General features: G+C 54.2%; 10 protein-coding genes across 10 annotated transcripts; 5 read left to right on the top strand and 5 right to left on the bottom strand.

Annotated features, from left to right (window-relative positions):
• Nucleotides 1-133: 133 nt before the first annotated feature.
• On the bottom strand, nucleotides 134-1,477 carry N0V89_004051 (uncharacterized protein; the record flags this gene model as incomplete). The annotated part of the gene is made up of 3 exons (XM_056212842.1): nucleotides 134-1,000; nucleotides 1,049-1,297; nucleotides 1,379-1,477. The coding sequence occupies 3 exons, from the start codon at nucleotides 1,475-1,477 to the stop codon at nucleotides 134-136; spliced, it is 1,215 nt and encodes a 404-aa protein (XP_056073150.1).
• A 6,158-nt stretch (nucleotides 1,478-7,635) lies between these two features.
• N0V89_004052 (uncharacterized protein) lies at nucleotides 7,636-8,359 on the bottom strand (the record flags this gene model as incomplete). The annotated part of the gene is made up of 2 exons (XM_056212843.1): nucleotides 7,636-7,877; nucleotides 8,146-8,359. The coding sequence occupies 2 exons, from the start codon at nucleotides 8,357-8,359 to the stop codon at nucleotides 7,636-7,638; spliced, it is 456 nt and encodes a 151-aa protein (XP_056073151.1).
• A 467-nt stretch (nucleotides 8,360-8,826) lies between these two features.
• On the bottom strand, nucleotides 8,827-10,438 carry N0V89_004053 (uncharacterized protein; the record flags this gene model as incomplete). The annotated part of the gene is made up of 2 exons (XM_056212844.1): nucleotides 8,827-8,891; nucleotides 9,922-10,438. The coding sequence occupies 2 exons, from the start codon at nucleotides 10,436-10,438 to the stop codon at nucleotides 8,827-8,829; spliced, it is 582 nt and encodes a 193-aa protein (XP_056073152.1).
• Nucleotides 10,439-10,683: 245 nt separating this feature from the next.
• On the top strand, nucleotides 10,684-11,602 carry N0V89_004054 (uncharacterized protein; the record flags this gene model as incomplete). Its single annotated transcript, XM_056212845.1, has 2 exons — nucleotides 10,684-11,103; nucleotides 11,150-11,602. The coding sequence occupies 2 exons, from the start codon at nucleotides 10,684-10,686 to the stop codon at nucleotides 11,600-11,602; spliced, it is 873 nt and encodes a 290-aa protein (XP_056073153.1).
• A 570-nt stretch (nucleotides 11,603-12,172) lies between these two features.
• N0V89_004055 (uncharacterized protein) lies at nucleotides 12,173-13,097 on the top strand (the record flags this gene model as incomplete). The annotated part of the gene is made up of 2 exons (XM_056212846.1): nucleotides 12,173-12,216; nucleotides 12,266-13,097. The coding sequence occupies 2 exons, from the start codon at nucleotides 12,173-12,175 to the stop codon at nucleotides 13,095-13,097; spliced, it is 876 nt and encodes a 291-aa protein (XP_056073154.1).
• Nucleotides 13,098-13,587: 490 nt separating this feature from the next.
• On the bottom strand, nucleotides 13,588-14,385 carry N0V89_004056 (uncharacterized protein; the record flags this gene model as incomplete). The annotated part of the gene is made up of 1 exon (XM_056212847.1): nucleotides 13,588-14,385. The coding sequence occupies one exon, from the start codon at nucleotides 14,383-14,385 to the stop codon at nucleotides 13,588-13,590; it is 798 nt and encodes a 265-aa protein (XP_056073155.1).
• A 311-nt stretch (nucleotides 14,386-14,696) lies between these two features.
• TIF11 (Translation initiation factor 1A) lies at nucleotides 14,697-15,311 on the top strand (the record flags this gene model as incomplete). The annotated part of the gene is made up of 3 exons (XM_056212848.1): nucleotides 14,697-14,717; nucleotides 14,808-15,061; nucleotides 15,116-15,311. The coding sequence occupies 3 exons, from the start codon at nucleotides 14,697-14,699 to the stop codon at nucleotides 15,309-15,311; spliced, it is 471 nt and encodes a 156-aa protein (XP_056073156.1).
• A 944-nt stretch (nucleotides 15,312-16,255) lies between these two features.
• On the bottom strand, nucleotides 16,256-17,227 carry N0V89_004058 (uncharacterized protein; the record flags this gene model as incomplete). The annotated part of the gene is made up of 1 exon (XM_056212849.1): nucleotides 16,256-17,227. The coding sequence occupies one exon, from the start codon at nucleotides 17,225-17,227 to the stop codon at nucleotides 16,256-16,258; it is 972 nt and encodes a 323-aa protein (XP_056073157.1).
• An 890-nt stretch (nucleotides 17,228-18,117) lies between these two features.
• Nucleotides 18,118-18,948, top strand: vti1 (t-SNARE VTI1; the record flags this gene model as incomplete). The annotated part of the gene is made up of 3 exons (XM_056212850.1): nucleotides 18,118-18,294; nucleotides 18,344-18,753; nucleotides 18,861-18,948. The coding sequence occupies 3 exons, from the start codon at nucleotides 18,118-18,120 to the stop codon at nucleotides 18,946-18,948; spliced, it is 675 nt and encodes a 224-aa protein (XP_056073158.1).
• A 446-nt stretch (nucleotides 18,949-19,394) lies between these two features.
• Nucleotides 19,395-20,273, top strand: N0V89_004060 (uncharacterized protein; the record flags this gene model as incomplete). Its single annotated transcript, XM_056212851.1, has 1 exon — nucleotides 19,395-20,273. The coding sequence occupies one exon, from the start codon at nucleotides 19,395-19,397 to the stop codon at nucleotides 20,271-20,273; it is 879 nt and encodes a 292-aa protein (XP_056073159.1).
• Nucleotides 20,274-22,795: the final 2,522 nt, after the last annotated feature.

Here is a 22,795-nt window from a genome sequence, read left to right on the forward strand (position 1 = left end):
CGGACGGAAGGACTTGACATTATACAGAAAGATGAGAGAAAAGTCGTATCATCCGAAAGAAAGGCGCTATGCCGGCAGAATTGGCTCTCGCAGAAAACCAGTTCCGGAGCCAATCTGGTGTTGTTCAGTCCGGCTACATGGGACGGCGATTGAGCATGTTCAGCATATTCGAGTCGGTCGAGCTGCGTCCATTTCCGTTGTCGCTGACAAGATCATTGATGCGCATGCCGGGCCTGTTGGCAGGCTGTGAATTGGGCGGAGGCGTGGTGCCGTCACTTCGAGGAGGTAGCGGCTGCAGATTGCCGTTTGTTTGCGGAGGCGGATAGTAAGCTGTGCCGCCTGGAGTCGTAGGAGCCTGGGATGCATGAGGCGAAGAGGATGCGCGACCTGCTTCGTAAGGATATGCGCTGGGTGGAGACGTGCGCCGGGGTGGTTGGGGCGTGTAATACGGTTGCTGACCATGCTGAGGCGGCGCGCTGTTGTAAGAGGCAGACGAGGTCGCTGGAGAGGCAGCGTTAGGAGGCTCTGGAAATGAATAGTCCGGTCCAGCTCCTCGATGAGCGGGCTGTGAAGCTGCTGAACCTGGCCTCGGTGGAGGCAAGGTCGGCGTGTGAGGCTCCGGATGAGGCCTCTTTCTGCCATTCAGCGCATCACGGCTCGCGTCATCATACGGTGCAGGGGGACCATAAGCAGAATGAGCTTGGTACGGACCTGAAGGGGGACCTGTGGGACTAGGCAGGTAGTTGGGGGGTGGCGGCGGAGCGTTTGGCTGCTGCTGGCGTGGCGGTTGGCCGTATGCCTCGCCGTGTTGCGACGGCGGCAGTGGCTGCCCATAGGCACCGTACATGGGCGGAGGCTGCCCCACGCCACGCCAAACAGTGTGCGCAGGGACGAAAGCCTGTGTCTGGGCCGAGACAGGAGTGAAGATGCAGTCCTGGTTGAAGCGCATACAGTTGGAGCAACGGCCGTCGTCAGTGGCCTCGAATCCCGAGCAACGGATCTAGATTGGGTGAGAATAATGTCGTCATTGAGCAGTTCTTGAGGTTACCTTGCGTCTTCTGCAGTAGCGGCAGGCAATGGCAGTGCGCTGGCGCGGTGCGGGGGGTTGGTGATGCTGGTTCATGTAGCCTGGCGGAGGTGGTTGCGGGCGGTATGGGTCCTGCTGCGGGGGAGCTTGGTTCCATTCTCCAGGCCCCGGGAGACGATAGGGTTGCTGAGGCTGGTGGTGGTGCGCGGCCATGTCCGGACGAGGATCTCGTGGTGCGTGTGCAGGAGGAGGAGGGAGAGAGGTGTTCATCTGGAAGCGGCGGCGGTCAGCATATGAGGCGAGGGCGGATGGGCCGACGTTCAGCTGGGCGGGCACATGACTCTGACTTACATGCGGAGGCGGTGGGTAGGAGCCGTGGGCAGGCTGCTGCGAGGTCGGCGGCTGCCAATGGGTGGGGAGCTGACCTTGGCCACCCTGGTGAGGGAACATGGCGACTCGGGGTGCAACGGGCGAGCGGGTGGTTTTAAGGGTGGCCTTGGGGATTGTCGGCCGCGAGGCAGACCATGAACCAGGGGAGGCGAGGGTGTCGAGGGGCGGCTGCGATGGTGGTGCGGGAGACGGGCTGGGGCGGTGGGTGAGGTGGCACAAGGACAGCGGGCCGCGACGACGGCTGCAAGTCAGAGAACAAGGCAGTGCAGCGCAGTCGGGGTGCAGGGCCGGGCTGGGGGTGCGGCGGGCGGATTCAGGCGCGGTGGTGGCAGGCACAGGTGGTGGTGCGGCGCTTGAAGATGTTCTCGAAGGCGCGTGGAGAAAGAGGCGCGGAGGGGAGACCCAGAGGATTGGAAACGAAAGGGAGGAGAGGGTTGCGGCGGGAGGGCGATTACTTTACTATCTTGCGCCCGAACTCCCAAAGCGGCGCACGGGCTGGGATTCGAGCAGCTCTGGCACGCTGCGGGCCTGCTGGGGCCGCGCTGGGCACAGGGCGCATCGCAGAGCCCGCCGCGCTCTAGCGGCCAGCGAGGGCGCCGGCGACGTGTGTGGAGAGCAGCGCGGCAGCCCGGCCAGGGACGCGCAGACAGCCGCGGGCAGCAAAACGTGCGCCGGCACGACCACGCCGTGTGCAGCGTCGCACCGTGCCGCCGTGTGCAGCGCAGCGGCTGCAGCGCTCTGCTTCGGGCGCGCGCGCAGCGCAGTGGGCGTAGGGGAGCTCGAATGGCGTCTTGTGCGGGCCGAGCGAGCCAAGCTGTCCGGGACGCACACCTTTGATGCGGGAGTCGCCGCCGCCCCTTGCAATATGCACGCGAGAGGCCTGCACGATCCGCCTAGCCTCGCTGCCTCGAAACCTCGCGCAACAAAGAAAGCGTGCTCCCCAGCCTCTGCGGCACCGCGCCCATCCACCGACCCATCCACCACCCATCCCGTGCGGGCCTCGCCGGCGACCACGTCTGCCCTTCCACGTTGCCGCTCCACCGCGCCCACCGCTCCGACCAGGGTCGCATGCCTCCGGCCAGCCTGCCTGTTCCTCTTCTGCCTCCATTTCCGCTGCCTGCCACTTCGCACAAGCCCATCCCGGCACGAGAGATGAGGATGAGCATGCGCGCTCCGAGGCCAACCAGCTGCGTCCCGCTCCCTGGGCGGCGGGTACCAAGGGCCGCATGGCAAGTAGGGCTGCACGCTCGTGCGCCGTCGTGGCTGCACAGGCGGTCATTTCCTGCTGCCATGGCGCCGTGTTGGTGTGCGACGCGGGCCAGTGACATGGCCCGTCTCTGCGCTCCGGTGCGTGACTCGCTTCGTCTGCCACCAGACCTTTGTCGTTGTTTCGTAAGCGGGCTCCAAGCAACGACGACACATGGCCGCGCTCCCTTGGGCAGCTCAGGGGGCGTGTGCTGCCTCGAACCCGGTTCCATGCTCGCCAGCCCGTCCGTTTGCAAAACTTGCGGCGCCGTCGTGCGCTTCCGCTGGGGCACAGCTGCCATGAACCGCCGAGCGCTCGAATCAGCGCTGCGAATCTGACATCGGCCGGCCAGACGATCCATCCTGACCCTTGTGCCGGCGCCGGCTTGGGCAAGGCCCTTCCATGGTAAGCCTGTCTGCGGTGCTCCTCATTCGTTCGAGGCAGCGCGGCGACGGAATTAGAAATGCCCTAGCCACCGTGGCTCGCGGCGCGGAAGCCTGCGGATTCGAGCCATGGCAGCCCGTGGACGGCGAAGACGTCGTCGTCTCGCGTCGCCTCGCCGTTGACGGTTCACGGTAGACTACCATGGCAGACATGCTAAGCTCGGATCCCAGGAGAAGGTTCAGCTAGCGGGGATCGGCGGGGATCGGCGCGGACGCAGCAGATGTGATGAAACCCCAGCCGTTGGCCTTGGACAGTGTGAGACTGACGAACTGGTTGCTTGTCTGAGCTGTCCGCCATGCGCTAGTAAACATGGCATTGCTGCGGCAAATGCACGCTGACGGCCCGCTGATTGACCTGGTGTGCAGCCGGTGACAGACGGCCAGCCTCGGCGGCCAATCACGGCCGCCCTGCACCGTCGTCGATGAAGCGACCATCAATCTGCCCTCCAATTTGTTGTGCTGCGAGTCGGTGTGGGTGGTGTTCCTTGCATGAGCCGTGCTGGAGGCGGATAAATCCTCAGGGCTGGACCGACAGAGCAAAGCCTGCTGGTCAGGAGGTCACAAGACGTGCCACCGGTCAGGCGTCGTGTTCCTGCTCTGCTCAGGAAGCGTCGCGCGCCGCCAAGGGCTAGTGCAAGGCCGAGCAGACGTTGATTGACTGCCACACCGCAGCGCGCCCATGACGAGCGTGGCGAGCTGGGTGCATCTGTCTGGTGGGGACATGCTTCGCGACGAGACAGCCCTGCGAGACGTGCGAGCACTGTGTATGCCTTCCGGGCGCCGCTTCCGTAAGGAGCAATCAAAGAGCTGTCAGCCGCCTCCCGCTAGCCCCTCGTGTCTATCTCGCCGGTACGTGTACCCACGAAGCCGCGCTGTGCTGCTGCCACGATCCGACGGCCATGCTCGTCTCGCGCCTCTGGAGGAACATGGCAACAGAGGGTTCCAGCGCTCCGTCTCACGCGCGGAAGGCGCCTCCGCCATCGCTGTCTACTACCAGCCAGGCGGATTCCATCGTCGTCACTGCCGGCGCGACAAGCGGCACGGACGTCCTCCTCCACGCCTGTGTTCCCGAACAAGCACTCCTCCGGGAGCTAGCACTTGAAACATTGCTGCTATTGGTGGCACGAGATCACGGGCCGGCACGAGGGTCAGACAGTGGGCGTTGGATGTACGAGCCTGGCAACACCGTCTCCGCAGGAGCAGTCAGATAAACGACGGCTTGTGCGACAACGACACGGGAAGACTGGGGTCGGATGCATGGGGCCAAATCCGCATGCTCAAGACTGCCCCAACCTCGCACCAAGGCGTGCCCCAGGCGCATCCCGTGCATGTCGTTGTATTGCTGCGTCCTTGTTGCTGCACCTTCGATCAAGGTTGGAAGTATCCTGCGCGGCATCCAGGAGCCGACACGACATGGCCATGGAAGCCCGCGACTGTGCCACCACCAACATGCGGACAGCGACCTGAAATGGTCACGACGCGACCGTCCATAAACACCGCGCTAAGGAGAGGCGTGTAACTGGCTGAGGGGCATCAACTGACCGATGGACTGACGTTCGCATACGCTCTCGTAGTCTCGCATATATCAATAGTCGCACGCCGCAAGGCCGCAGACAGGAGACGCTGCTGTTGTATGCAAGGAATTCCATCCCCCGCAGTAGCGCACTCTATCGCGAGACAACAGAGGCACAGCATCGAGGCCGGACGAAAGGTGCTTATGGTCTTGACAAGATTCCCCGCTCCGTCAGCAAGGCAATATTCTCCTAACAATGGCCCCCAAGGGACGTCGCACCACGTCGATCAAGCGCGGAACCAGGAGAAGAATGCGCATGCAGCGGGATGATCTGAGAGCCTGTGCCGCTTCAAGACATGCCCAACGTCTGGCGAGCGGGACGGCATTTGCTCTCGAGGTCAAATGATCGCAATTCTATGCCCTCGCGTTTCTGGGATTGGCCAGCTTGCAACAATTCGACCGGTCATCTTAGCATGATTCGCCAGGTCATCAGCACCGCTGAGCGATCGGTGTGAACGAAGACATCGAAACGCGGCATGCGCAGATTTAGGGCGCCCACACACCGCCGTTCCAGGCGAAAAATGCCTCCATCTGCTGATGTGACCAGGATTATTGCAACAAGACCGATCTTGCATGCCACCGGGCGGTGCTGCGCTTGTTCTTCCTTCTGTTGGCTTGTCGCGCCTAGCTGAACGCTGACGGGAAGCCGCCCAACCGACATGCCACTTTTCGCTTCCCTGTATTACCGGGTGAAACACGTCGACAAGGTCGCCAGCCGCGCGGCGAAGCAGCCGTTTGTGATATCATGAGTTCTATCAGACGCGGGTAGCCTGGTGTGGGTGAGAGACCACACCCATGCACTCGAACGAATTGCGGCCCCGGCCCGTCGCGGCTTGCTGCTTGTGACATACAGGACAAGGGTTTAGTGGAGAACACTCCTTCGGATGAACTGGCCGGTCTTTACTCGCGACCGATTGCGGTAATACGACCATTCTGCAATGTAATCGCATCAACAATACCCGACTACCGGCCAGGCATTATATTGTCGACGCAAGAAAAAGCGAAATCAGCCCATCTGGCCGCGGTCATTAGGGGCCGCTCGCGAACACCAGCGAGCTGGCAGCGCACCAGGCTGCGGCTAAGAGGACGCGGCCCGCCATGTCTTGGACTGAGGGCCGGGGGGTTCTGGCGGTCACTGCGCATCCCTGACTGCGCTGCTAAGCGCCGTGCGACGTGGGCGATCCTTGGAGTTCATTTTAGTAAGTAACGTGACCTTCCCTTCATGCGGGACTAATGCAGAACTTCGTTTGATTGCCTCGCTTCGCTTTCCAGTGAGCGCCACTGCCGATGGGCTGCAGGCATCTATTGGCGCCTGCTTCCTGCCAGCTCTCCCGTTCCACCAATCCCAAGATGTTTCGACGAGTTTCCCGGCGTGAGCGAGTGAAACCTTCGCTGGGGCGTTGGGCACCTGCTACGCCGCAAGCGGACATATAACCTTCTCAAGCGTCGTTTTCATCCACACCGCTAGCGCTATCCTCATCGTTCTCCTCGCTCGAGTCCGAGGACTCTTCGTCTGGCATGACGACACTGTTGAGGTATGTAATCTGCAACCGTACGTTAGATAGAGTTTGTGTGCGGGACGGGCAGAGACGCAGAGCTAGCGAGTTTTCCCCACCTCTGACCGTCCCCGTGCAGTTACGGTCGGGTTAGGTTGGCTGCAGTGCCAACGCATACGGTGGCCATCCTGTGCGCGTAGTGACCGATCTCGACGAGGGTATGTATCCCTTGGCCTAAACGGTTCACCCTCAACCCGTTTCCACAGGTCGGTTCGACACAGTGGAGGGAGTGAGTGAGCGAGCGGCAAAGCAGCCGGTCCGTAAGCGTATCTTACCCCAAATCGTGCTTTACAACGGCAGCTGGTACGACCATGAGGTCGCTCGAAACCTGCACGTGTATAGCAATTCTTGGGGCAGCACGTGAATGACAATACGGAGTGCGTCCCGCTTTTTTGGCTCACTCGCTGTGCCAGGCTTCCGAGTCGTGCAAGTCGAGCAAAAAAGGGACTTACAAAGGGAACCATGCACCCGATAAGTCCAGCGATTCGGTCCAGACCGCCAGTTCCTATGACTTCTTTGTCGGAGAGTTTGGTACCGAGTGTGAAGTTTCGGAGTCTTAGGAGGTCGATGTCTCTATGATCGGTGTCATATCCCTGGACGAAACCTCGTTAGCGTTGCGGCTCACTCAAGGGTGATTCATGCACGATAGTCAGCGGCAAGAGGCGAGCAGAGAGATCTTGACAGAACCGCCAGATGTTGTACTTGGAGCTGCCGTTTCGCGGTCGAATATGGCAAATGCCACGGAAGCTCGAGACTGTTTGCGGGCCGTCTAATCCCACAGTACGCAAGTCAGTCTCCAAATAGCATAGCCGTCGGAGACGCTGCAAGGGGGCGCGGGCATTCGTAAAGATGTCTTGAGCGCCATTCAATCTTCACCCATTAAGCCGACAGACTTGGCCACATTCGCTACCTCTCGACGTTGCTTGGAGATGATAGTGCGCCACTTCTGGGGAAGTGGCTCTGTGGCCCGAAAAAAAAGCGCCGGCTGCTGTCGCCCACACTAGGTGGTCGGAAATCAGGATAAACTTTGCAGGCGCATAGTAAGATGTGACTGCAGGATGAGCTTCACAGATCTAGGCTATACATGAATCCTTCGCGATCCATGGCATGTCAGAGTGTTGTGTGCATCCTGGGGTATGCATGTGAGGATGTGTCCCATTCTTTGTTCTGCAAACGGGAGATCCCTGGGTAGGGCGCCAGGATCGAATGACTGGTGCAAATTTTGTGTTTGGTGGCGAGTGGTCGATCGAGTATCGTCCGTATCGATTCACAGCGTGGTGACTTTGCTAGGTCTTCTTTCATCTCGATCGGTGCTCCCGAGAGTTTTCGAAGTGTTGTAAGTGTTGTAATGTAACGAGTGCTTCCTCCAGGACTCGACGCGACAGTCTTCACTCTCTTGCTCACTTGAGGGGAAGCAACTTAAAGCAACTTACCTTAGGATGCTTCTTGAGAGCATTTGACCGATTGCTGGTCTGGTTCGCGAATGCTTCCACGGCTTTCTTTTCGTCATTAGATATCCCGCCCAAGAACGACTTCCGAAGACCCGCATCTGTCAACACGCGTTTGATCTTGTGTGGCTTCCGATCGATGTCTTGACGCAGCGCGCTCAGCGCGCCGGCTTCAGGCATCCACAACCCACCACCTACGAATCGTTAGCGAGTCCTCCGCGCAGTTATACAGACGAATCAGTCTATCTAGAACCGATACTGCCATCGCGCATTGTCCAGTGGAAGACCAGACTGCGAGATCTGGCATTGCCCCTGGCTACGGCAGATTCGATCGAGCCACGCACCCCCGTACGACTCCGCAATGTCGGAGGATACAACCTCAACGGCCGTAATACGATACGATCATATGGGAACATGGTCCACAGCAGGGAACGTAGAGTCAGATCAACCACCAGATCACACCCTCCCACTCCTCGGCAAAGGGTTCTTGCATGCGCGAGCGGGAACCGTCTGAAGGAAAGCCCAGATACCTAAGCCCTCCGAAATGCGTGAGTATGCATAGATGCATGCTCGCCGAAGACGAAGCCATTGTCATCAACTCGCATCGGAAGCTCTCGGTCTTTGCATCGCTGTGCTCTGACAGACTGTCGTTTAAGAGCTCCTTGTGCATCGCCATGATGAGAGGGCTGGATGCTCGATGGCGGAGCTATCAGCAAGTGCTGACCCTGATATACCCATACCCAGGTCTCGTGTGCAAGATCGAAAGCCCTTCGCTCTCAAGCTCAACCGAAACGACGATGCCGCACCAGTCCCGTTTGCTGCGAATGCCCAAGCGCAGGCCATATTGCCCTCGTCCCTCTTCATCGCGACGTCCTTCCCGAATCGTGAGGTCGACGAACTGATAAGCTTCACAACTTCGTACATGCCCTCCCGGTAGATCGCGCTCGAACAACCTTTCGACTGGATAACACTCAACGCGAGGATGCTCTAGAACAGAGGTGTTCAGCCTTGTTGAAAGCACATTCCACCCAGCGGACCTCTCTGTATTGTTGTCGATCCATCTTGAAGGTCGACAGGACGTGCAACATGGGTCTGCTTGCTGTACGGCTTGACGAGAGAGCGGGTTCCAACATATACGAATGCCTAAACATGCAGAATGTGCTCCTTGGCATACGTCTTGTCTCGCTTCATGGCAGTAGAACTAGATGCTATCAACGCTAGCTTAAGTCCTAGCCAGCTGTCCAACGTACGTTGAGTGACACCTGTGTCGCTGGGGTTCGAGGACAACCACGCGCTTCTTGATACGCGTATGGATATACTCGCGCCTAGCACGCGGCACATTTGTAACCGGGCTCCGATTACGAGGATTACATGTGACGAGACTGTTGTTACTTCGAGGGTGCGGCGCTTGGTATCGGACCGGCACTCATAAGCTGCTGCATGTGGCCCTCTATAGTCGAAGTCGTGTCGACGACCAGCTTAGCTTCGTAGCATATCTGTTGTACTCCGCTGTGTTTTGCGACCCGTCACATGGACAGCAGAGCATTTGTCCTACAGAAGAACGCAAGGAAAAGATGTAGCACTTACCGACAAAGCTAGAGCCGTTTGGTTGGATTTGTACGTAGTAAGCCGCATATGGTCCTTTTCGTCCCGTACTACACCGAAGAGTACAGCGTTAGCAAAAGGCGCAACTGACGACAAAACAGTATTTGTAGGCGAGGGACACGGCCTAAGCGGTTCTCGTGGTCTGTGTAGGCTCTCGACTTACCGGCTCCATGCTGCAGAGAAGTGCGTCTAAAACGTGCGTTAGCTCATCGAGAATGTCACGTAGCCATGCGAGGTAACCTCGTCGTGTTACTAGACTCTGCTTACCTTGTAAGGGGTTTGGTCTTTAGAGAACCTGACATCTGAAGCGTTTAGACATCTCTAGGTAGAGGCGCTCCTCGCTGCTTACCTCGATAAATTCGAAAGATCTAAAGCCTTCAGTATGTGTCCTCAGTGTGATTATCATCCACCGAGTAGAACTTACAATATCCTTCACGGGGAGTTCAGGAATGGTCTCGTCAGCTTCGATGATTTTTTCCGAAAGCCTTTCGAGGAATGTCGTAAAGTCCTGCAGCGAGGTTCGATAATCGGCGTCGTGTGCTACCTCAAGTTTAGCGACAATCATGGATACGAGATGAGTGCACCCAGGGCGGACACAGAACGTTATTGTGCATCAAGCTGCAGCTGACGCACCTTTCAACCATTGGCGGTCATTGTGAGCGGCTAGATCGCTAAGGAAAAGCATGGTGTTGGGGTGGATCGTGTCATCTGTGAAGGGAGTATCGCCCGCTTCTCGCGCCTTTGGCTTTTTGATGATCACTTGGGTGCCAAGTTCAAGCTTTGCTCCAGACTTCCATAGCTCTTCGCCACCGTCTTCCTTCTTGCGCACCGGCACTGTGGCTCGCTTAGCAGAACGTCCTCTTGGGGTCGTTTCGACCTGGTTGTCTTCGTCGCTGCCAACATCGGGATCGGACTGGGAGGATGGATCAGCAACGCTCTCCTGTTCGTAATCAGATTGCGCTGCTGTATCTTCGTCGGATGGCGCTGCGCTTGGCCTCTCCATATCATCATCCGACTCCGCTTCTGCATAAGATGTCTTGGTCGTTGACTTCGCTCTCTTCGACTGGCGACTGGGTGTTACCGGAGCGGCGCGCTTCACGGAACCGCGGGATGACGCAGACTTCGTGGGCTTGGTAGGTTTTCGGGGCATTCTGGGTTGTTTCTTTTCATATGTAATTCTTTAGCTGGTGGAGTGACCTCGCGTTGCAGTCGTGTGAAGGAAGACGCGTTCTGCACGGGCCACCACAAAATGACGTTGTCAGATTCCAAGAGCAGAAAGTGCGGTCCGTCCCGCAACACTTCCGCATATTATTGATTATTCAACCTGGCGGTGCCGGACCCCCACGGAGACTGAGAAAACTTTAGTAGAACAATTGCGCATGCGTCACTTCCACGATGTTGACCCGCTTTCAGACGCGCAAAGCGAGGATTCTAGAGCAACTTGCCGCCCCAGATGAGGAATACCAGGATCTGTCGCCCAAAGGTTCTGTAGACGCACCAATACGCGCCTTGATCGGGGACCTGAATGTTCTTGAAGGATTGGTTACAACGAGCAGCTGCTCTGGACGCATAAGCGTTTTCCTCGAGGGCCGCAAAGCTGATCCTACCGACGCCTACCCCCAAGAAGAGTCAAAAGCGGGACCGGGAGGCAAAGGGGGCGGAGGCTTGTGGCTCTACATATCACATGATACTGTCGCAACATCCTTAGATGGCCTTTCAGATCTCATGGCTACTTTTGGCCTGACGAAGGGTGGTTCTGTCAATAAAACATCAAAAACAGCGTGCAGATACATCCATCTGAAATTCGAACCAATGGTACGTGACACTATCATGGTCGGATCATGGCGCTTACACATAGCAGATTCTGCATATTTTGACAGCGTCCCTAGAGGATTGTCAGCGCGTTCTCACTGCCGCTCTCAGCGCCGGCTTCAGGGAAAGCGGTGCCGTGAGCATGACTCCGTCGAAGAGCGGAGAGATTAACCCCATGGTAGCCGTGCGGTCTACAGGCTATTCCTTCGATTCCATCATCGGCTACCACGATGATGCGGGGCGAAACATTGCGCTTGTGGACCAGAAATATCTCCAGACGCTAATGCATATTGCGAATGAACGTTTCCAGATCAACGCGGAAAGGATTGCACGATTTAGAACAGCTTTGCTTCGACAGTATCAACATCAGCCGTTCGAGAGCTCTGGAAGCGCTGCATCCGAATGGGAGGACGCCGAAGCAAGAAAACAACGGAAAAGAGCAGAGGGGCTTGCACGGCAGCAAGCTTTGAAGAACCAAAGCGAATCAAACCCTACGAATTAATATATTACACAAACCACTGATGATGAAATGAAAAGTATGTTTGACTGAAGTCTCTCAATGCACGGAAAACGGAAGACAGATCTGTATCTTTCAGCACCATATGATCTAGGGTGATTCCGCACGGGTAAGTAGTACCCTCAGAACATCTACCACCAGAATCATGTGGCAACCATCTAAGTTCGAAAAAGATGTCTCTAATCCAGAGTCACAATACGTAAAGTTACCGAGAAGTATGCAAGTCTCTCGCATTTTACGCTTTTGTGCAAGTTCCGAGACTACACATGTTGTTCGAAAGATAATGTCTCCGATGCTTGATATCCCCCTCTTAATGCATTCTTCGGCTAGCGGCTAGTATTAGTCACTTTCAGCCAATAAAGTTCTCAGTCTAAAGTCTCCGAACACATGGACCGGCGACATCCCACGACCACTAAGTCGGCAGACTTCTGTATATAGCCTCGCGGAATGCGCAGCTGTGACTACCTCTCAGCAACATAATCAGAATTCTTACATAAAGGGAGACATCCACCAACTCGAGGTTTTGATTTGTCCATGTGTGGCCACGATCCTCCAATGATCAATATGTCGACTGCAGCAGCTAACCGACAGTACTTTGAGTAAGTACAAGATCGATAATCAAAAAACCGGATAGCTAACATCTTGAAGTGCTATCACCGACACGTACGACAGCAAGCCTTTCTTCGTCAAAGTCAACCAAGTTGTCACCGATGATCTGCGTAACCGCCTCGACTGGATCGGAATCCCCTTTGCCAACACAGGATCAAGCTCACATGCTCAAAGCGTGAGGCAACTTGACTATGCTTGCGGGACAGGACTCATGTCGCGGGTCTTCGGTCCCTACGTTACAGAAACACGCGGCATCGACGTATCCCCCAACATGGTAGCCTCATACAACGCCCGTGCGCGCGCCGCTGGCCTTTCCGCTTTCACCATCAACGCCGTCGTTGGGGACTTATTCGATACACAAAATCCCTCCCCTACCGGTGCCGAATGGGATGGTTTTGATCTTGTAACTGCGAGCTTCGCATTTCACCACTTCGAGGATGTGGTGCATGCTGCGAAAAGTTTAAAGGACAGACTTAGACCTGGCGGAGTGCTCATGATCAATGATTTTCTTGAAGGTGGCGATTTGAAGGCTGATGAGAAGGGTGAGCCGATTGAGGGGACGGAGGGCACGTGGGCGGCACATCATCACCATGGCCACGAGCATGGAAAGAAGGAGCACGGTGTTCATCACCACCAAGCTGCGCAGGTAGATGAGCCAGGCTGGGACCGCGCGAAGATGGCTGCCTCGGTTGTCGTCCCTAGCTTCACCGTCGAAGCCGTGAGGAAGTTCTTCACAGAAGCAGGACTGGTCGATGTGGATGTCGTGATGATGGATAAGAGAGTCTACGTGGAAATCGCTGGCCAAAAGCTATGGCGGACGATTTTGTTTGCAAGGGGCAGAAGGCCGGCGGAGGCTAGATCGGAATTGTGAAAGAAGCACATGCATGGAGCCACCGTCATCTGATAATGAGCAGAGTTTGAGCTTAGTGCAATGTGAACAGAACACGTGGTTTTCACCAGGTCCACGTTATGAAAATGTACAATCATGCATGGTGAGGAGTTATGGCCTGGAAGCAAGATTGTGTCCCTGCACTTCTACTGAATGGAGATGTACCATGCCGTTGCATAGCAAAATCAACATGAAGCTCAATCAGCCCCTCAGAGCTTCTTGAAGAAGGCTACTTGTAGGGCTTTACAAGAGCCGACTGGAGCACATCTTTTGCTCTCGGGCTGCAGTTATGACGTCTCGACAGTCTGTTGATCATGGATGGTAAGGCCTATCGCACGATTCGTCAATTTCACAGCTGCTACACTACTAATTGACTGGATCGTCTACATTGTATGCTAACGTGCAGTCGGTCACGAAGATCGGATCATCAATGAACGGCTTTTGTGTGAAGCTTGTTTGCTTTATCAGGACCTCAATGAGAATCCCACCCATGCCAACGAGATTTCCAACTGCCATTTGACTGCATTGTCTTGCGGACTGCGGGTTTCATTTGTGGTATAGGGGTCGAAGGAGTCGATTGGAATCGGATGTTTGACAAAGGTGCTCTTAGTGGCGAAGGTAGTTCGAATTGCGACAGTACTTCCTGCCGCGAATACGTCTTCGGTTGCACTTGTGATTCTGCTTGCTCCAGCGGTTTTGATCGCGAAGGGATTCTGGACTGCGAAAAGGTCCTTGATTGCGGTCGGGTCGGCTTCGGAGGAGGAATGGAGTGGTGCGACGAAAACATGTCAGCTTTGACTCCTTCAAGCAGGATCGCGACGACGGCGTCCGTTTCTTCCCTCATATCCGCATATCTGGCCGTGACCAGCGCAGGAGCGATGTGCAATCGCACGCTCCCCGTCAGACTCCAGTCCTCATTCCGCTCCGAAGTACGTTCAAGTCGTCTATACTCGGGCAAAGCAGCCGCGTTCATCAATCTCCCGAACTCATCGAAGCCGCGCTCCTTCAGACCTTCGGTGAAGGCATTGCGCAAGCGCCTCCTGCACCACGAGCGTACAACTCCGGACTTGGAGAGGTCAACGCCAGTCGTGACATGCCACCACAGACCTTCTCGTTTGCGTGCTTCCATCTCACGCCTGCGCAAGATGTGCATTGGGTGCAGCGGGTCGCCCACGGCATGGTGCTGGAGGAACGTCTTGTACTCAGGAGCGTAGCTGATTTTGAACGTCTTCGGTTTGAAGCGGCTGAGCAGGCCTGTGATGACCTTCATTAAGGGATGCGGTGTATGATGGCGGCCAGTAATGACTGTGAGCGACGACTCATTGGGCCATGGTTTGTGAATGATTGAAAGCTTGCAGTGTGAATAATCACAATTGACTTGACTGATGATGACGCTCAAAAAGTTACGCGCTACGCTAACCCGTTGCGATTGGGCAGTGGCGGCCCACAATCGCGGTGCGGGACTTGGTTCAGCGTGTTCAAACCTTGCGCACTCACCTTTACACAACACACACCCAAACCCGCCATAGCCGCCACCTCACTACAACACACACAGCGGACACCACTACAACAGACCCCACGATGCCTAAGAACAAAGGAAAAGTACGTCGCTGCACGAGAAATACCCCGCCACACTGCCCCGCCATCAGTCCGTAAGGCTTCCACGAAAGCGCACGCTGACAGGATATGTAGGGTGGCAAGAACCGACGTAGGGGCAAGAACGAGAACGACAACGAGAAGCGTGAGCTCACCTTTAAGGAGGAGGGCCAAGAGTACGCACAGGTCATCAAGATGCTGGGCAACGGCCGCCTGGAAGCACAATGCTTTGACGGTACCCGCCGCCTAGGGCACATCCGCGGCAAGCTCAGGAAGAAGGTGTGGATAAATCAGGGTGATATCATCCTGCTCAGTCTGCGTGACTACCAAGACGAGAAGGGCGACGTTATGTGAGTGCTTTTCCACTGCGTTACTTTGTGCGCGCTTGACTGACTGTTCTGCAGCTTGAAGTACTCCGCCGACGAGGCGCGATCACTGAAGGCATACGGTGAGCTGCCTGAAAACGCAAAGATTAACGAGACCGACACCTACGGCGACCAGGGCGACGAGGGTATCGGCTTCGAATTCGACGAGGACCGCGACGACAGCGACGACAGCGACGACAAGGACGGCAAGGATCTCGACATCGACGACATCTAAAGGGGCTCAGCAGTCCGCCATGCTTGCCCTGGCTTACACTTGCCGCCACTCATGGACGACATTCCCATGCAAGAGAGGCCAGGGTCGGCTCAAATGCGCGCGCGTTTCGACGGCGGGCGGACAATTTGGTATTTGCATCACGTTCTTCCAAGATATCACGATTGTATGGCTTGAATAATGGCATTGTCGCCTTTTTTGCTAGCTGTTTGCGGGTATAGAGCAAAAAGTATACTTCATCTTCAAAACCCTTTTTAGTTCATTCGCGCTTAGTATTTCTGCTGAAGTCACCCCGCAACGACTAGCTTTCCACTTAGTATGCCTTCGCCTTCGCCTTCCCGTCCACTATGACATCTCCATTTGAGTACATCTGGGCTCCTCGCCTTGATCTCCATCTTCGTACACCCACCACAAGTTCTACAAGAGATATGTATGCTTGCAGGAGTATGACAACTGCACGCACGACGTAGTCTTTCCATCCCAACAGAGGTGCTGTTCCTCTACTAAACTTTGCATTCCTAGCCTCCCATGGTACACTTCCACCTAGCCTGAGCCCCACTCTCATTCCACTGTAAAATCCATCTTCGTGGAACCCATACCCCGTCCAAGCACCCACATACCACACTCCCCTCTTTCCCTGTATTTGCTCCAGGTCTTCTTGTGCAGCGACCATGCGAGCATTATACAGTGGGTGTCGGTACTCGTAAGTAGCTTGTGTCAGGGTCTTGTGTGGTGGTGATTCTGGATTGAGAGTGACTAGGATGTCGCCGTAGGTGGAGGTTGGAAGCGATTGCAGTATGTTCATGTTGTAGGTTAGGGAGACGTTTTGGAGGCTGCCGGCAGAGGAATTAATGGGTCTGGAAGGTAGTCGTGAATGGGTGAGGTAGTTCCAGGCGGACCAGGCGGCGCGGCGCTCAGGCATGAGCTGGTGCTTGTTAGATCGTGTCTTAAGAGAGAGATACGACATCGAATTCACTTACGGAAAGATCAGAATGCAGGTAAGCGGTATTCGGGGTTGTCTCAAATGCGCTCAGGATATTTCTCTCTTCAAGCGTTGCAGCATCGCCCACGATCGACCGTGCCTGATCCCCATGGCAGGCCAGCACAACCTCGTCAAAGATTTCCGTCTTCTTACCCGCTTTTCCCCCTAGCTCCAGCTCGACACATCCATCCACCCTCTTCAGTGATTCTACGGGTGTGCTCAATTCAATTTTTGCTCCATTGCACTCCTTCAACACAGCATCAATATACCTTTTTGACCCTCCCTCAACCGTCAACCAAGGCGGCCTCTCCGCCACCGTCGACAACAAATGGTGATTCCACATAAACCTCACGAGCGTTAATGCCGGAAACTCTAATGCACACTTATCAGGACCCGTACTCCAAACGCATGCCGTCATCGGAATGAGGTAGTCATCCCGGAAAGCATCCGAGTATGCTTCTCTTTCCAAGTAATCTCCAATCGTGAGTTCGTCTGACGGCGCTGCAGGACTAGACAAAAGATCCAAGGAGAACATGTTGAAGCGCACAATATCGAATATCATGCGCCAGAACGAAGGCCGCAGCGCATTGCCCCTCTGCGCGAACAATGCGCCCAGCGATGTCCCGGACCACTCAAATGCGCCTTTGTCGCGCGAGATGCCGAAGGTCATTTCCGAGGCGATGGTTTTGACGCCAAGCTCTTTGAGAAAGGCGATGAAGTTGGGGTACGTGGCGGTGTTGAGGACAATGAATCCTGTGTCTACGGGCGTACTTTGCGAGGGGTTGAGCTGCGACGTCCATATTGCTGTGTTGGTGTGGCCGCCTAGTCGATCTTCTTTTTCGAAAAGTGTTATGTCGTGGGGAGTATTGCGCAATGTCCAGAGAGTGGAGAGGGCAGATATGCCGCTGCCGACTATGGCTATACGTTTACGTTCCATCCCGTTGTTTGCGTTAATGCCGCCGTGCTGTTCAATGTCTAAAAAGCCACGATAGTGGGTAGGGGCCGTAAAGCTAGAGAAGATTGTCGCTCGGAATTTTAAGCTAATAGGTTGTGAACATGGAGTTTGGATTGGGCTGTGTGGGCAGAGTGTTGAGGTCATTGATATCTGAATCGAGCTTCGTTTCATATTGGTACTGACTCGGGCTTTTCACTTTGTGCAGTGTCAGGCGCCTCTGTTGTAAGACGCTGGAGGTGAACTTTGTACAAGTAAGAGCACCCGTTCCATACAAAGGGCATAGTAGCCAACTCTTTGGAAGACCCGCCGTTTGACCTCGTGCGGGTCCAGGTTGTCCACCTAGCACACCTGCAGCATACACTGATTTGGTTTCGGTGCATCAGAGTCTATGTGTACGATTATAGCAATGTATCAAGCTGCGAACGTGTTCTAGACGTTCTGAAAGGGAAAGAAGACAGCATTGACGATGATTGTCTCGGAAATCATCCAGCCCCGGAGCAGTCGTAAATGCCCTAGTCTCAAGCAGGTAAGTTCGCTATGGAACAGTGTTCGCATAGGTGAAGGACTTGACATTTTATTGCCTTGGTGGCTTTCAAAATGAGACGTTCGACATTCATTGAGTCCATCCATAGTTTCTACGCGGTTCAGGTGCCCATGTTCTAGGTGCCCACTGGCCCCGGGGGCAGGATCATCACGTGACATACTGACAAGGTTTCCCTTGGCATTACGCAGTTCGTCCGCGCCTCCAGGCGCAACTTCCCAACTGCAACTCCCGCTTCGCAATCCTTCTCGACGTTGCTCACACATTTTCATACGGGAATTACTGCACGACCGATAGCAGTGTCGTCCACATACCGTAACCGATCGCAAACATGTCCCTCGTCGACGCTGATGCTGGCACGGAGCGTTTCAACGGCTACGAAGCCGACTTGAAGCTCGTGCAAGCTGATCTGAACCAACAGATAGAAGTTATCAAGGAGTCCACCGGCGAGCCGAGAAAGGCGGCGATCAGCAAGGCGGAGCGGGCGCTTGAAGAGGCAGAAGAGCTGGTACGTTGCGCCTATCACTCGGACAGGTGGCGCCTAACATTATACACAGATCGGCCAGATGCGCCTCGAGAAGTCGAACATTCCCGCGAATCTTAAATCCAAATTCAACGCCCGATTCCGTAACTTTGAGCACGACTTGGACCAGGCCAAGCGAAAGGTCGAGTCCTATTCCAGCGACCGCAGCAAGCTCTTTGGCGATCGCTACACCGACAACCCCGACACGGATGCCCAGCTCGAGCAGCGCCAGCAGTTGTTGTCGGGAACGGACAGGCTGCAGCGGTCGTCAGGAAGGCTTACTGCGGCACAGCGCATGGCACTGGAGACCGAAGAGATCGGCGCGGGCACGCTCAGCGATCTGTCAAGGCAGAGAGAGCAGATTGTCAACACAAGGGAACGGCTGTTGGAAAGCGAAGGCTACACAGACCGTAGTATCAAGACTTTGAAGGGTATGGCGAGGAGGTACGTATCTCCCTCTACATTCAACAAAGCCGAGGGTGTTGATGCGGAGTACCTAGGGTGTGGTTTCCCGTCTAATTTGAAGCATGCTAACGAAGCTGTGACATCAGGATGGCCACGAACCGAATTATTACCATTGCAATCATCACTGTACTTGTTCTCCTTATCATTGCGGTTATCTACAGCAAGTTCCGATAAGCGATCAATTTATGTTTGGAGTTATCGGCGTTGGAGCGATCGTTGTACAAGATACGTCTGTAGGGTATTTGGGCCTGTCTTCAATACGATACCGCAACAGAGGGTCATGAAACTATCAATATCTACAAATCCAGAGGACCACTTATGTGTCCGTCATGCTTAATGAAATGTCCGGGAAGTTCATATCATCGAGCCTCCTGTGATAATCAAAACGCCTACTTCCGACATGTCCAGGATATGTTCCACCTCGGCGCGGGCAATGCGTTTGCGCGCATTGATTTGTCCGTGCTTCGTAGATCGTATAACCGGATGTAAATGGTTAGCTCCGCGCGCGCCTCGGGCCCGAAGGCTGGACGTACTCCGCAATAGCACCCATAAAGGCTGACAGACTCTATTCCGCCACACAACTGAACACGACAGCTTGCGAATTTCTACAGCAGGCAGATATGGCGTGCCCAGATTGCTTTCGAGGTGGTGTGGTCGTCGGCGATCCCAAAGGCAGTATCGAAACCCTCTACGATGTACCTACCTACGTCGCTAAACCTGAGGGTGCCCCTTCTTCACCCTCAACAATCGTCTACTTCACCGACGCCTTCGGTCTCGACCTTGTAAACAACAAAGTACTCGCCGATGCATACGCCTCCGCAACTGGCATCCGCGTCCTGGTCCCAGATATCATTCCCGGAGGTCCGATGCCAGTTTCGGTTTTGGATACCATGGAATCAGCGATGTCCTCTGTTGGCCTGTTTGATATACCCGGCCAGATCAATAGAATCTCCGCTCTATTCAGCGCGATGTGGCACTTCGTACCCTTCATGTACCGCGCCAGACCCACCATACCCGCAACATTCAACCCGTGCCTCGACTATGCGCGCAAAGTTAAGGCCGACCTGCCCGCCGGCGGTAAACTGGGACTTGCAGGCTTCTGCTGGGGTGGCTATCTCAGTGTCAATCTCTGCACGCATACGGCTAAGGTAGGCGGAGAAGAACGCCTCGTCGACGCAGCGTTCGCTGCGCATCCGTCGGCCTTGACCGTACCCGACAACATCGTGGATTCTATCTTGAAATTCAAGACACCACTTTCTATTGCGCACGCGGAGAATGATATGGTGTTGAAGACGGCTGGGATTGAACAGACGGAGGCAGCGCTGAGGCAGAAAGCGGGTGATGGAAAGGGGGAGAATGGGTTCCATTATCACATCAAGACGTACAAGGGTATGGCACATGGATTCGCGGTAAGGGCGAAACCGGGGGTCGAGGCGGAAGAGAAGGCGGCGGATGAAGCGAAGACCCAGGCGAGTGAGTGGTTTAAGAAGTTCCTTTGAGCCTACCATTTGGCATACCTCTTATCATTTTTGACCTGTTATTCGTAACGACCAATGAACGAAATTGCTACGTAGGAAGGCGCTCGAAAGCTTTTCAAGGGGGAAAGGAGGGGGAATTGGTGAAGGTCACGGTTCCTAATATCGCTCCATTGGTCTTCGATTGCAACGTTCTCTCAAGCAATATATCATACAATACATTGACAAAACTTGAAGCTGCAATGATCCATCGAGAGGGGTTCAGCCTAATATCTCTCTCGATGATTGTTCGCCATATTTGAACTTGATATGCGCTGCACCTTGATGAATCGTGTGCCGCACTGGGAATGGGACGAAATGCGTTATAACTAGTGCATGCAATAGCTGAGAGTGGAGGGAAGTACTGTATGTTAATGTACCCTTCTGGGGCCGGTCCTGAGGCGTAATGTTGTCGAGATCGTTGACTTAACACTCAACAGATGCGGTGGGAACAAGTGATGTAACATATGGCTGCAACGTGCACAATATCTATTGAAACTATCTAATTAACAACCTGTGCAGCCTTTCAATGTCGATCTCAAGTTCCACAAGCAAGATGCTGGCCTCAGAGATCAAAAATGGTCGACAGTATGCTTCAGACATGTCCCTCGTCCACTAACATCACACCAAGATCCCCCCGATCAATCTGCAACCCTTCAGATTATTGTAGAACGCAGCAAAAATGCATCGGCCGGGAATCGAACCCGGGGCTATGTTGGATGGGCTGGACTCAAAGATATATATAGGAGGTTATCGTGGTGCAGGAGGAAGGTGGCGATGGAGGAGGAAGGATCGAACATGCCCAGGAACACCAACATCGCCACAGACCGACAGCATCGCTAAGCAGTCTCTAGGCACTGCGGCAAAAAGAATATTAGATACCTCAACAACCTGTAACAGTGTATATGTCGCCAAAGAATAGAAGGAAAAAAATACCAGGCGGCAGACGTTGCGAGCGCGCACAAAAGAACAAATATCTAGTATTGCATCGGCCGGGCTGAGAAATATTAGTTGGAGGGATGCATTGTGAGGCCGGTCAACACGTACAATCGAACCCGGGGCTAGCCGATGGTGTGAATCAGCTCAAGGAGCTGTTTCTTGGCAACGGCTAATTTTACCACTAAACCACCGATGCTGTTGGTGATTTGATGAAGCTTAGGAAGCACAAGACATATATATATCCTTTGAAAAATACTTCTATTCCTAGAAATCAAAAAAAAGGTTTCTTTGCGGCATTAGCCTATGATGACGCGGTGTGCTTACCCCAACAGCGCTAAATGTGGGTGGCTGAGACTAGGCTATTCGCGTAAAACGAGAAGTGGATTCTTGTATTCTGAATTGACAGCGACGCCTGCCTTGTGTTTAGATTTACCGTGCGCCGCACATCCTAATAAATATTTGACATTATTTATTCGATGTCGCATTATATTATTGAGAGAAATGGATAAGCACTAAAAGTAATTTGCAACACTATCTTTTAGATTGGTGGGTGGGTGTGTGTTCGCAGTCTATGTGCGCCTGCTGAACACGACAACTATGGTTCCCCACTGAGCCACCTAATGAGCTTTAAGTTGACCCAATACCTTTGAATAATGGCTACAAAAACTTCTCTTGGTACTTGAACTTCTTTCCTTTCTCTCTAGACTTGAGTTGAAGGTTGTAATAAGTGAAAGACTAGTGATGCATATCTACGCGATTGTCTGAGGTCTATAATGAGAAAATGGCGAGAGTCTGGAGAAGAGACTTGAGCCTAAAAGGTGTGTAGTTAGCTAAAGGCTTGTAGGGTGACTTCTATAGCTAGTGATCTTGTTTGTTTCATCCCTGGCGCGACTGGTGGCCTCAGATCGTAATAAGTATGCACGTTATTGCAACCTGCCTTGGTCTGACATGCCTACACGGTCTGGTGATGAGAAGACTTTGAGACTGTCTTCTGAGGTTGTGTGGTGGTATGGACACTAAAGAGAGAGGTATGGTGCCTTAGTAAGGAGTTGGGATGATGGTATAGAATTAAGCGATTCGGACGGCGAGAATGATGGCGTTGCGAGGTATGATTGAAGCAATGATGATGTAGGAGCTAATATATTTCAGTAAGGTTCCTATCTAACGGAAGTTAGAGTGACTACACACATGGTGTATTGTGACTATTAAGAATTAACGAAACAAAGTCGCTAATTAAGAAAGAAAAATGATGCTTAGGAGGACATTGAAATAAAGAGATGCTAGAGAAGAAGCGAAAGATAGCATTCGACTATGTGATTATGATGGAGCAACTCGAAGTCGTCGGACGAGATAGAGAAGTGAAGTAAAACAGCGCACGATGAATATCTTTCTAAAGTGCAGCACTGCGCATGGATCACGCCAGTCTACTGTGCTTTCCTGACGTTGGACTGAGCAAACAAACATCTACTACTCAATTCTCGCAGGCACTAAACGGAGACGTATTGCGAGGCAGGCGGGCTGCTTGAGTGAGGAAAGAGTGGGCCGAGAGTGGCCAGGCAGGAGTGGAT

Source organism: Didymosphaeria variabile (genome assembly GCF_027946475.1).
Source record: "Didymosphaeria variabile strain IMI 356815 chromosome Unknown scaffold_3, whole genome shotgun sequence".
Taxonomy (NCBI): domain Eukaryota; kingdom Fungi; phylum Ascomycota; class Dothideomycetes; order Pleosporales; family Didymosphaeriaceae; genus Didymosphaeria; species Didymosphaeria variabile.